This window comes from Hetaerina americana, unplaced genomic scaffold (genome assembly GCF_022747635.1).
Source record: "Hetaerina americana unplaced genomic scaffold, ioHetAmer1.1.p SCAF_104, whole genome shotgun sequence".
Lineage (NCBI taxonomy): Eukaryota > Metazoa > Arthropoda > Insecta > Odonata > Calopterygidae > Hetaerina > Hetaerina americana.
This window is the reverse complement of record NW_027286115.1, coordinates 424,321-437,428: the sequence shown is the minus strand read 5'-3', so window position 1 is coordinate 437,428 and position 13,108 is coordinate 424,321. Positions and strand designations below refer to the sequence as shown.

Sequence of the window (13,108 nt, the reverse complement as noted above, 5' to 3'; positions counted from 1 at the left end):
TCTGTAAGTTATCTATCCCCTTCTCCTCTCTTTGATTTCATTCCTGTTTTGAGTGAATGAAAGTCGTTGTAAAGATTTCAATGCGAGTCCTTAAAGGTGATAATTTTGGTGAAAATTCTCTCCTTTTACACATTAAGATGCTTATGCTATGCTGACCAACTAAGTAATACAGTAAAACCTTGCTTTAGGAGCACCTTGCATGGTGAGTAAATTGCATAATGAGCAAAAATATTGGTCCCGAAAATAACTCACTTAATGAGCAACTCTTGGTATAACGAATGACGAGGAGAGGGGAATTCCCAGATTCATTGGGCACCTGCGACTGCAGTTTGTCTCTAGCACTCGTTCCTCTAGTATCTTAGCATCGCTAGTGATCACACATTTTTCCAGACTTGTGTTCAAACATATTATTAGTGATTTTTTTGTGCAAAGTTAAATAATATTTTGTGTATAGTTTTAAAATTGACCCCAAAGGAAAATCAATAAGAAGAAAGCCATTAGAGAATAAAAATAAAAAATAATGGTAGAAATGAAATGTATTATCATTGAAAATCGGGAACAAGGTGTGAGCACGGCTGTTCTAGGATGCTCATCAACAATTGGTCAACATCAAAGATTGACCTCTTCTCCAAGAGTGCGGATAAGACTAAGGAGATAGATGCTACAAATAGAGGGACGAGAGTGCAACGGTTACATATTCTCAATGATGTTGAAAGGTTGCTTCTCATATACATTATTGAAAAGCAATTGCAATGCATTATTATTAACGAGAATATAATTTGTGAGAAGGGGAAAGTGATTTTCTCTAAACAAAGGTGAATATCAATGATGATTTTTCAATTTACAGATATTATTCATAACAACAGCAAATGTGGTATATAACATCCCTGAGCCTCTGAGGGATCGAATGGAAGTTATTGCCCTCCCAGGTTATGTTGCTGAGGAGAAACTAGCTATAGCGAATCAGTATTTAGTTCCACAAGCCAAGAGGGAGTCTGGCTTGAAAGATGACCAGGTATGTTTTCATTTAGCTGTTTAAAAATAGTTATGTTCCAATTTATGTTCCTTTATTTGTTGTTAACATTAGATGATAAGCTTAAACTTGCGGTCAGAGTCAGGGAAAGGAGGGATTAATGTGAATCCTCATTATTTCAGTCCTGTTTAATTTAATTTCCCTTAATTCAAAGCTAAGGACAGTCTCTGGCCAAATTCATAATGCTTTATTAGTCTATTAGTTAAATTAAGTCGACAATAAAATTCAAAGCCATGGTCTGGTCCTTATACTTGCAAAAATATCTTTTATTTTTAAATGCTATCCAAGACACTGCCCTAAGTTATTGTATTTTACGTTGTTGTCATTTACATTGTGATGGCATTTTGGTGTCATTATTCATTTTTTGCAAAACAAACTATACTGTCCCCAAAACTTTCAAATTCCTTTTACTAAGCCAATATTTAATGTAAATAATATTGAATACAACAAAAACAAATGCTGCAACTTAACCTTGAATTGCTAGACCTGTTATAACCGGGATCGAGATGGTGCGGGGGCTAACGTACTGGCTTCCCACCCTGAGGGCGTGGGTTCAAATCCCGGCGGTGTTGAATATTTTTCAGAGGTATCTCGATCCCTACTTGAGGTGCTTTGTGGAGGGCACTTTGAGTGAGTACGCCGTCCGTCGGATGGGACGTTAAGCCGCGGACCCCTTGGCGCCTTTCGTAAAGAGTAGGCTAATGCCGACGCCGGGTTTCTCTCCACCCTTCATCCTTTCCTGTCCTTCCCCTATGGCGCAAATGACCTTAGCTGTCGGTCGCCTCCCATCAAAACTACTACTACCCCTGTTATAACTTTTTGTATATTATTTCAGTACATAAGATGGTAGATCAACTTGATTTAAGAATAGGCTCCTCTCTTAAGGAGAGAAGGGAAGTTGTAAATACTTTGTAGGTCTTATGTTTAAAAATGTTTCTTATTTTGCTGTTATTTTAATTTTATCAAAGCACTAGAAATAATATTTATTTGACGACTGCGAAGTTCACATCTTTGAATCCTCATCAAAATCTGAGAGTTCAAGCAATGATTGTCTGAAGGGGCATGGAATGACGCATGCAGTCGGATAATCACTGTTCACTCCTCTCTGCCTGTTTCAATGCGCAAGCCATTTGGTTGGATGTTTTTATCTCTTTAAATTTGGTGCACTTAAACATTCTTATTCCCCTAGTGGGAATTAACCTCTTCTTTTATTTTTAAATCTCTTGCAGATAAAAATAGCTGATGAGACACTTAATACTCTAGTGAAATCATATTGCCGAGAAAGTGGTGTTAGAAATTTACAGAAGTATATTAATAAGGTAAGTAAAATTTGCAACGAACAATTTTTAAATTTAAAATTTAATGGTCCTATACTAAGTAATTGTTTCAGGCTTCACTTAGTAGCCATATTTTTTGTCAATTATGATAAAACCAAATCAAGAGGTAAACTTACTCACTTCTTTTATTTAACTGGCCAATAGTGTCAGCATCGTGCACCTTATCAAGCATGACAATGCCAAAGGTGTGGAAACCATTGTTGGTTGGGTAAAATAAGTGTGGGATTTTTTTAATCAACGAGTTGTTAACAAATTGAAAATTGAGTAAAACAAACCTGCTGAATTATTTTCATTCAGAGAACGTCAGGAGGCTTTGGGGCAATAAAAAATGAGAATTCATAAATCTTCCATGTTAGGAATGCATTGCTATATCTCCGAGTGTATAAAATACAATGTTTTGGCTCCAAAGTTTGCTCCAAAATCAGCCTATGTCTTAAGGGCCGCGAGGTACACGGGTACAACTTTGACCAGCGCTATTAGGGCAAGATGATTTGCGGGATCAGGCATAGAAAATGGTGGTCTTTATTGCTAATTTCAACGATATCACTGTTTCGAGTCAGCAGTAAGAAATAGTTCTCATATTTCGTTGAAAGTTTTTCCTAAAAAATTCTCAAATAATCGTAGCTGTGTACAATAGAGTGAATTTAGTTTCATCTCATATGTAGGGCTGCTGCAAAACTTGGTACACATTGGGCTAATGGGGATGTCGACCCTCTGTTAATACATACATTCATTGTATCTCTCCTGATAAACACATAAATAAAGTCTACAGGCATTCAATCTTAAGTAATATGAGAATGTCGTAAAGTTTTAGAAAATTGTTGCTTTTAGAACAAATTTCGATAATATCAAAATACAAAGAACTTGGCATCACATGAAAAGTTAAAATAATAATCTCTTGGAATCTTAAGAGAGAAGATTGCTGTACAGATTGACATTTAAATTTGATTTTCTTTATTACCCTTCATGAAACAAAAATGGGTGTTTTGGTTTCGTGATGACGAATTTCCGGGATTTTACAATGAATAAAAATTGATGCATGTGTAGCTGCTAATTTTTCAATGCCACAAATAAATTTTCTTCGTATTTATTGTTGCCATCAAAATACTTGGACCTTTTCTGTTTCATCCAAGTAATTTTTGTAAATTACCAGGGTGGTACAATAAGTCCTTAGAAAATCCAAGAGATGGCGCATGTAGTATTGAAAATAAATTTTTTCCATCAAATAACATTCCTAACTAGTCAGCTGTTAAAGTTTCAGCTGTATCCATCGTATAGTTTCATTGGTGTCATCGATTGAAGTAAACAACTTTAATTTGTCTATAAAAATGGATAAAAATGAGTTTCGAGCAGTTATTAAACACTTGTATTTGAAAGGGTTGAAGCCGAAAGAATTCAAAGCTGAGTTGGACGAAGTTCATGGCACTTCTGCTCCTGTGTTTGCAACTGTTTACAATTGAGTGAATGAGTTTGAATGTGGTCGCACATCGGCAAAAGATGAATGCAGATCTGGATGCCCTGTGGTAGTGTCTACCCCGGAAATGATTGACAAAATCCAAGATATGATTTTAAGTGATCGATGACTCAAAGTGTAGAAGCGATATAGTAGAAGACATAGGCCTATCACAAGGTGCAGTAGTTTCAATTTTGCACAAAAAATTGGGCGTGAAAAACATCTCGGCAAGATGGGTGCCGTGTTTACTCACAGCGGAGAAGAAACGCAATCGTGTGGTCGACTCTGAGGTTGTTTTGGCGCTTTCCCGCTTGAATCCTGATGAGTTTCTGTGTCGGTATATAACTGTTGATGAAACATGGATACACCTACACTCCAGAGACAAAGCAACAGTCAAAACAGTGGATTTTTTAAGGGGAACGGGCTCTGAAGAAGGGGAAGACGGTCAAGTCGGTTTGTAAGGTTTTGGCCACGGTCTTTTGGGATGCTCGTGGAATAATAGGCATTGATTACTTGAAAAAGGGAACAGTGATAACAGGAGAGTATTATGCATCATTATTGGAACGGCAGAGCAAAGAAATCAAGGAAAAGCATCCTCATCTGAAAAAAAAGATTCTCTTTCATCAAGACAATTCACAGGTTCACACCGGCCCAGTTGCAATGGCCAAAATTATGGAATTAAAGCTCCAATTATTACAACATCCACACTGTATTCACCAGATTTGGCCTACAGTGACTATTTATTATTTCCAGACTTGAAGAAATTGCTTGGGGGATGAATTTTTACGTCTAACGAGGAAGCAATCGATCAAACAAATGCCTATTTTGAGGAGCTTCCAAAATCCTACTTTTTTTAGACGGCTTCAAAAAATTCAAAAACCTCTTAGCCAAATATGTATGGAGTTGAAAGGAGATTATGTTGAAAAATAAAAAAAAATTTGCCCAAAAAAATGGTTTTTTCTACTTTTTTCTAAGGACTTATTGTACCACCCTCGTACAACATGAAAAATCACAGTGCGTCTTATGCTTCAGGATGTTATGGGCCAGAAAATACAATAATTACATTACCCCAGTGAAACATTTTCTTAGTATTTTTGATTTTATTGGGCACAGAAATTGTATAATACTTGTGCCGAATGGATAGATAAAAATGTGTACTTATTAAATGACCAAAGTAATTTTTACTCAAACTCATCTATTATTGGAATGGACAAAAATTTGAATTTTTTTCATATGCAATGAACGAATTATTGTTAATATTTAATGATTGTTTTAATTTTGAAGAGTATATTTTGTTCACTGTTGTTTACTTTTATTTTAATATTGATTCATATCGGCTAAAATGGTTGAAATAAAATAAAAAATATCAGTCAAACTTAGCTATTATGGAATCTCAAGGGAATGGAAAATTCCAAAAATCTCCAAAATCTCATATTTTCAGTAATGTAGAATTTATACTTCTTCCCATCTTATGATGTTTGAAAATGTGCTCGAGTGTCCTTACTCAGAGAGCATCTTCCATTGCATTAAAAATTAAATTATTTTCATATGACTAGATTTGTAGTTTTGTTTTTGATTTTTTGTCATCAGTTGCTTCTTTTTGTCTCTTAGGTGAGGGAGGTTTAAAAAACAATTTATGGCACAGTCAAGGCAAATGATTTTTACCTATTGAATTTTATTTACTCTTCCATCACTGCACCTCCCACAGCTCTTTGAATTGTACGCAAAGTACCCTCAAAAGCAGAGTTTTGAGTACATTTTACCTTCTTGGTTTATCTCATTAATTAGTCTGTGATTCATGTATGCTGCATTATAGGAAATCATCTCAGTTCATGTCGTGAGAATAAATTCATAACTAGAGGTCAAAATAGAATATGAAAAAAGATTGTATAACCAAAAATTGCAAATATTTAGTGGTTTGTAAGTCAAGGTACCACTGTACTTTTGCACCTAATTGGTAACTGGAGGTAATAGATTGATATTCTTTTTGGTCCAGATGGTGAGAAAAGTTGCCTACAAAATTGTGATGAAAGAAGCTGAAAGTGTTGAAGTGGTAGCTGATAATCTAGAAGACTTTGTTGGGAAACCTGTTTTCAGCCATGACCGTTTGTATGAAAATACTCCTCCTGGAGTTGTTATGGGATTAGCATGGTCTGCTATGGGTGAGGCTTTGCTTATTATTCCTTGATATATCATTGCTATCTTCTACATTCTTTTATAAATATGTAATTTCTACTTCTAGATTTATTCTTGCTTGTTTTTCTCAGTTATCATCAGTACTATTGTGACCAAGTTGATAACCAATTTCTAACTGCATCTTTAATAAACATGGTGGAGAAAGATAAAATTTTGTTTGAAACGTCTGGAGTTGAAAGTGATATCCTCTTTTGTGGATATTGAAATGCTCTTGTAAATTAATCCAAATCAATTTTGAAAATTTCATTTATTACGGTTTGGCTTGTGCCCTTGAGTGGCCCTTTATTTTCTTCCTTCAGATTAGAGCATCTGAGAAACAATTATTATTTAAATTAGTTTTCAAAAGTTGAGCTAAAGTTTAGGCACTTGGAGCATTTAAAGCCAGTGTTTTAAAACTTGGTATTCTATTTTTAGGAGGAACTACCCTTTATGTCGAGTCAGTCCTTCGAAAACCCATGCCAGAAAATCAGCCATCTGATGATTCAGGAGGGATATCTGGAACGTTGGAACTTACTGGTTCATTGGGAGATGTGATGAAGGAATCTGTGAGGATAGCACTCACTGTGGCTCGAAATATAGTTCAACAGAAAGATCCAACAAACACTGTGCTAACGCAAGGTCACATACACATACATGTGCCAGAGGTATTATTATTTCTCTTTGGAGTACTTTTTAAGAGCTATTGAGTGCTGGTGAATTTTGTTGGCTCATTTCAGTGACTGTCTGTCTGCCAGAGTGATGTCTGTGCCATTTTTAATTATCCCCCCTTTCTCCTCCCCACTTCAGGAAAAAATTCATTTGCTTCAAAATCTACTAAATATCCATACTATCACATAAACATAAACTTTTTTCACCAACATAAAAACCATATAACTTGTTATTCATATTTTTGCCAGTCAAAAATTAAATTGATTTTTTTATTTACCATAGATCTCAATAACTAACCCTAGGTTATATTGATGCATAATGTCTAATATTGTTTCTTTACATTATCAGGATAACCACTTTGCTGGGAAAAATCAGAAAGTTGGGGAAAAGTCAGGAATCATTTAATTTCTCCAGAAGTTTGGGGAAAATGAGAATGACTAATTTGGCTCTGAAAAGTCTTGGAATTAGATTGTCAAATAGGGAATATGATATGAGATTTGGGAATTCCTGATCAGGACAATCAATATTCCTTTCAGTTGTCACATCAGTTAGTGTTTGTCATAGGCCCTCATACAAGCAAGTCCTATATAAAAACTTAACTGAAATTGACTGACTTCAGTGATCACATAAAGTGAAGCAAAATACTAGCATATTTGATGTCACATACCAACATGTTGGTTTAATTTTCCTATTTATTTGCCGGCCTCGCTGGCAGCGGGGTAACGTCCTAGTCTGCCAATCTAAGGGTCGCGTGTTTGATTCCTGCCTTGGTAGGTTTTCCTCCACCTAGGGCTTGGGTGTTTGTAATCGTCTCCATTGTTTTCACTGTTAATAGTCTGATGTAAAGGCCAAGAAGTGCTGTTTACGGATCAAGGCTAAACAAATAAATATCAATCGCCAAAGTATTGCAATTTTACTGACCAAACACAGGATTGAAATTATGAAATTTTATTATGGATATGTTTCAGTTAGTCGCCATGTCAATGTAAATAAGAATTAAATATTCGTCTGCATTAATGTCCATCATTCCAAATTTAACTGTTAGCAACATCTTTATCATCTCATTGGCCAAATTATTTGAAAAGAGATGATAATTTAAATTTTCCACTTCTCATACATACATTATTGCTGGCTTTTTTCAATAATTATTTTAGAGATTTCCAATTCTCTTGCAGTCAATGCCAATTTAATGTTAATTAAATGCCATATTAACGAACTGTAGGTTTATGCAGGAATAGCATAATGCATTATTCTAAAAAAAGATTTTTTTTCTTTCTAATACATAAAATGAAATCTCAGGTTTTCTTTTTTGATGGATCAATGAAAAGAAAAGTAAAATGAAGGTTTATTTTTAAAATTAAGATTGGCAGGAAAAAATATTTGTGTGTTTTGATACAAATGGAATATCTCACATGATTATAGTAAAAGAATAAATGTGCATTAAACAAGTTGTTTTTATGCAAAAAGATGAAAAATAAATGTAAATGAAAAAATGTGAGGTGCGAATACTCATGCAGGTGGAAATTACAAATGTATGTTTTACTTAAATAAAATATAAAGCCGTATTAGTTTATAGTTGTCTTCACTGTGAGAAATACACTCAGTATATTTACAGTTTTTTTCTTCATTAATGGCCCTAAGTGAATGAGACAAACAAACATATTATATGTACTTTTTCATTGTCATTTTTAAGGAAATATAAACCTTATATGGAAAGCACTGTTCCTAGTTATCTCTGTTATTGTGTGCAGTGTGGAAATGTGAATGTTTAACTCATAGCAAGTTACTACATACATGTCTAATTTTCTCTAAATTTCCACCATCTGCTGGATTTGTATCAATCAATTTGATATTTTTTAAAAATATATAATTTTGAGGATTAAATTATAATAGGGTGCGTAAATTCAAGATTTCAGTGAATTTGAATTTACTGAAAAGCTTGGCAGTGTTTTTCCCTGTGATATGGGAAACTATTTGAATATTATGCTTCTCTTGCTCACATGATTACAGCATTTACTGCAGTTTGAATGATACAGTGAATAGTGCAGTGTAGTGATTATCTTGAAAAGCTTCTAGTTATCCTACTTTTAATGTTTGCCACTTGTGCTCCTTAAAAATTAACTGGACTTAAAAACACTCAATGAGAGCATATTATTTGGTTTAAAACTTTTGTATAAAAATCAATTTCAATGTTGTAGGGGGCCACTCCAAAAGATGGACCAAGTGCTGGTTGCACCCTTACAACTGCCTTGATCTCCTTAGCCAGGGGTGTGCCAGTTCGTCAGAGTTTGGCAATGACTGGCGAGATATCCTTATTAGGAAAGGTGTTGCCTGTTGGTGAAATCAAGGAGAAGACAATAGCTGTGAGTTATCTTGATTTTTATATTTTGATAATGGGTGCCCTAATTTTAATGGAGTTAACTTCTTCCATCAAAATGGTAAATTAAAGTATTGCATTTCTGTCATATAAATCACAGTTTTAGCACTTTTTATACTGAATTTTAAATCCCCTCCTCGTAACTTATGAAGTATACTTACTTTCTTGCCGAAAAGAGTAACAGGCAATGAAGAACAGATGAAGATTTCACTATTTTAGCTCTTTTAAAGAGAAACTATGTGCTCTCATAGTTATTTGTATGTTTGTGTGTGTACTCTTGACAGGATTTTTGCAGTAGGCAGCATGGTCTTATACAGTTTTACGTGAAGTATTTGGTTTGTTTTCTGTGCAGAAAATGTATGGATAAAAATACCTGTTTGAATGAGGAAATCTGAATACCGACATGACTAGTAGTTGTTTTTCAGTATTTATATCAACCTGATCTGGTGTGATTGTTTCTTACATTAAGCACTGGTTCTGAAAATTGGGTTTCGTCAAAGACTAACGAGAAAATTGTTTTCCTTGTTCATGTAATTATTATCGTTTTAAAATATCTTCGGGAAGAGCCCTTAGTGCCTGCTCAGAACTGGTTGGAAGACTGCTTCTAGGAAATGGAGTCAAACTTCTGAGATAAACTTGGCGGTGGAGACTGCCAGTTGATGATGTTCTTTGCAATATTTCTACAGAGGTCTCACTAGGAAGCATCCTCATTTTTTCTGACACTCTTTACTTTGCTCTCATGCTCTTTGCTGAAGGTGGCGAGTGGAGGGGAAAAGGAATTCACTAAAATGACTTGTCTGTAGCTTAACGCCTGCCCTTGTTTAATATATGATAAAGGAATATAAAATTTCTATCTCTCCTTGTTATGAGAATTGAAGGGAGGATGTGCTGTGTGCTAAACAGAAAGCATCATAAATATTGCTAATGATTAGAGAGCTTATCCTGTTAGTGGTGTTTGAATTTGAGGGTGTTTGGAAGGCTAAAGAATATTATCCTGTGGTTAATATGGCAATTGAACTGCATTTAAAACTTATTTTATGCCAATATTTGACAAATTGTGTGTGATATCTGCAGCACCTGCAGGAATCTTGTTCAAGAGCATGTTAATGGAAATTTGTGATTAAAGTGTAACAAATGAATGGGAAAATGTTCTCCAGGAGTAAATAAGTGAAAAATGAGTAGTTGCAAGCAACAAAATGTACAAAGTGCAGCAATATCCTCACCTTTATGAAGTTGCTGGAAACCAGGAAGAGGACAAGGAAAGGATGTCTTTTTCATGTTGGGAGAAGCGCAAATGCAGATTGCGATGCTACTACTCAGTGTTGCCATAATTGAACTGCATTACTCTTAAATGTATTTTTATTCCATAATTTTACAAGCAGCCATCTCATAATCATCTACCGTCCTACTTGGGAATTAGTATACTAAATGAAAATAAAATGTGCTTGTAAAAGTACTCACATTTGGGTAACATCTAGTTGACTATCACACATAAATAATTTTTCCTAGAACAGAAATAAATTAAATGTGAGAATTTTGGCTGTGAATGCATCAAAATACAGAGAAGAGTTCAGATAGGGAAAGACTTATAAACAATAAATGTAGGCTGGGGTGTCCAGAGCAATCCAGCTTGTGAGTACCACTGGTTCAAAACAACTTGTATGCGCTGCCTTCCCATCAAAGGGGTTGAAAGAGTTTTGTAAGCGGGTAGTAACTAGATTATGCTGCCACCAACAGCAGTAAAAATAGCAATGCATGCAGTTACAAGGAGATTAATCCAAAACTTGGTAAATTCTTAATGAAAACTCCGTTCACTCTCCCTGTGTTGTGATTTTGTTAAATGTGTTGGCCAGGCCTGATCATTTCAATTGATTGCTGACTACCTGGGTAGGCAGCTGAATGTAGCAGACTTACTTCCTGTTGAAAGAAAGCTCCAGTTGTTGATATAATTTATTTTCTCTGTTGTTGTAGCATAACTATACATTGAAATGTAATGAAATAATTGACTTTGTAATTCCACACACTTTATTTAAAAACACGACCAGGTTTCGACGTTGAACGTCATCATCAGGTGGTCCTCATAGAAGCACGCTGGCTATATATACCTTCTGATCATAGGAGGGGGGGGGTTGGTCAGAGAGGGAGGTTGGAGGGGTAAAAAGGTTACAATGTAGCTGGGAAGAAAAGAGAATTACATTTTTGATTTAGAAGAGTGGTAGGTCTAGGAGTGGGGAGTGGGAGGGATACGAAATTTCGTTGGCAAGATCATCTTTCCAACGGACACATTTCAAAATTTCTAACTGCTCCAAAGCATCGAGCCTTTGACCTTTTTCTTCAAAATGAATAGCTTAAGGCTATTTTTGTAAGTTACTACTACTTTACCGGAATAAACTTACAAAAATAGCCTTAAGCCACATTTACAACCCCGAACATGTAAAAGATCCCACTGCCAAATGGCGGAGAATACTATATCTTGGGACTATTTCTCAAAAAGTAATTAAAAGTTTACCTAAAGAAAAAATTAAATGTGCCTTTTACAGTCGTTCATGCCTTAAAAACCTGATCTCTCACACTAAAGACAAAGTCCCCGAAAACGAGAGGAGTGGAGTGTATGAGTTAAAGTGCTCGGATTGTAGCACAAAGTATATTGGACAAACAGGACGGAAATTTAAAGAAAGGATTAAAGAACACCAAACATGTGTAAAAAATAAGAACATAACATCCCTCTTTGCAAAACACCTCATCGAAAGTGACCACAAAAGTGACTTTGTGACAAAAATTATTCATTTTGAAGAAAAAGGTCAAAGGCTCGATGCTTTGGAGCAGTTAGAAATTTTGAAATGTGTCCGTTGGAAAGATGATCTTGCCAACGAAATTTCGTATCCCTCCCACTCCCCACTCCTAGACCTACCACTCTTCTAAATCAAAAATGTAATTCTCTTTTCTTCCCAGCTACATTGTAACCTTTTTACCCCTCCAACCTCCCTCTCTGACCAACCCCCCCCTCCTATGATCAGAAGGTATATATAGCCAGCGTGCTTCTATGAGGACCACCTGATGATGACGTTCAACGTCGAAACCTGGTCGTGTTTTTAAATAAAGTGTGTGGAATTACAAAGTCAATTATTTCATTACATTTCAATATGTTATGCAAATTCCATAAAGTTACGCCTGAGACAACAAATTTTATAACTATAAATGGCTGATTTTGTGTGCAGTATGGTTTTCCTCTCCGTTAGATACTGTTTGCCATTCTGATTTATTCCCTTAAAGTGCTGTTTTCCCTTGTACTATCTTGAATCTCAAGGCATGAATAGATCTACATTGTATTGTGTAAGTGTGCCATTCCTTTGAAAAGAAGTAAACTCTGCTCTTCACATGTATTATAATGCCATAATGTGTAAAGTGTATGCTATGTTGTATGAGCAACTTGGTGCCTGAAATATTTTCAAGTATCCATTAATTAGTTCAATGTTTATTACGCTGTGTTGTAAGGCTATCCCTCATGTCTTAATCATTTAATTTCTATTTTTTTTAGGCAAAACGGGCAGGTGTAAAATGCATTATACTTCCAGAGGATAATAAAAAAGATTTTGACAACTTGCAGTCGTACATTACGGAAGGTTTGGAAGTGCACTTCGTTTCAAACTATGATGAGGTCTATAAAGTTGCCTTTCCAGATAACTGAAGGCAAGAAGGCAGGTTGTTATGAGATTAATGATTTAGTTTGTTAATAAATGAATAAGGAGCTATTAATGTATACTTTTGTCACTATTATTATTCATTGTCATTAAATGTTTTATATAAAGTTAACCATCTCTGTAGTTTATTTATTTTTACAAAATAACCCTCAACGTATAATATTAGATCTTTGTTACCAAATTAATATTTCAGTTGCTTGTACTTTTTGTTTAACTCAATTTGGTAAAAATAACAATGTTCACGAATGTAGCTCTTAGATTTCAGTGAATAAATATACACTTTGTTCTGAGTAGTACCATTCATGATGAATGCACATAATTTATCTGATAACCACACTTTGTAAATCTTGCATGGGTATTAGG

The 13,108-nt window shown here is 35.0% G+C and overlaps 1 protein-coding gene across 2 annotated transcripts in view; it reads left to right on the top strand.

The window, feature by feature from the left end:
* The window catches only part of Lon (Lon protease), a 33,109-nt gene extending 20,252 nt beyond the window's left edge, over window positions 1-12,857 (top strand). For both annotated transcript variants that reach the window (XM_071599082.1, XM_071599081.1), the window contains exons 12-17: window positions 848-1,015; window positions 2,263-2,352; window positions 5,820-5,985; window positions 6,434-6,663; window positions 8,866-9,030; window positions 12,583-12,857. In XM_071599082.1, coding sequence (XP_071455183.1) covers window positions 848-1,015; window positions 2,263-2,352; window positions 5,820-5,985; window positions 6,434-6,663; window positions 8,866-9,030; window positions 12,583-12,732 — 969 coding nt within the window. In that variant the 3' untranslated portion in view covers window positions 12,733-12,857. The remainder of the gene's footprint in view (window positions 1-847; window positions 1,016-2,262; window positions 2,353-5,819; window positions 5,986-6,433; window positions 6,664-8,865; window positions 9,031-12,582) is intronic.
* The last annotated feature ends 251 nt before the right edge of the window (window positions 12,858-13,108 follow it).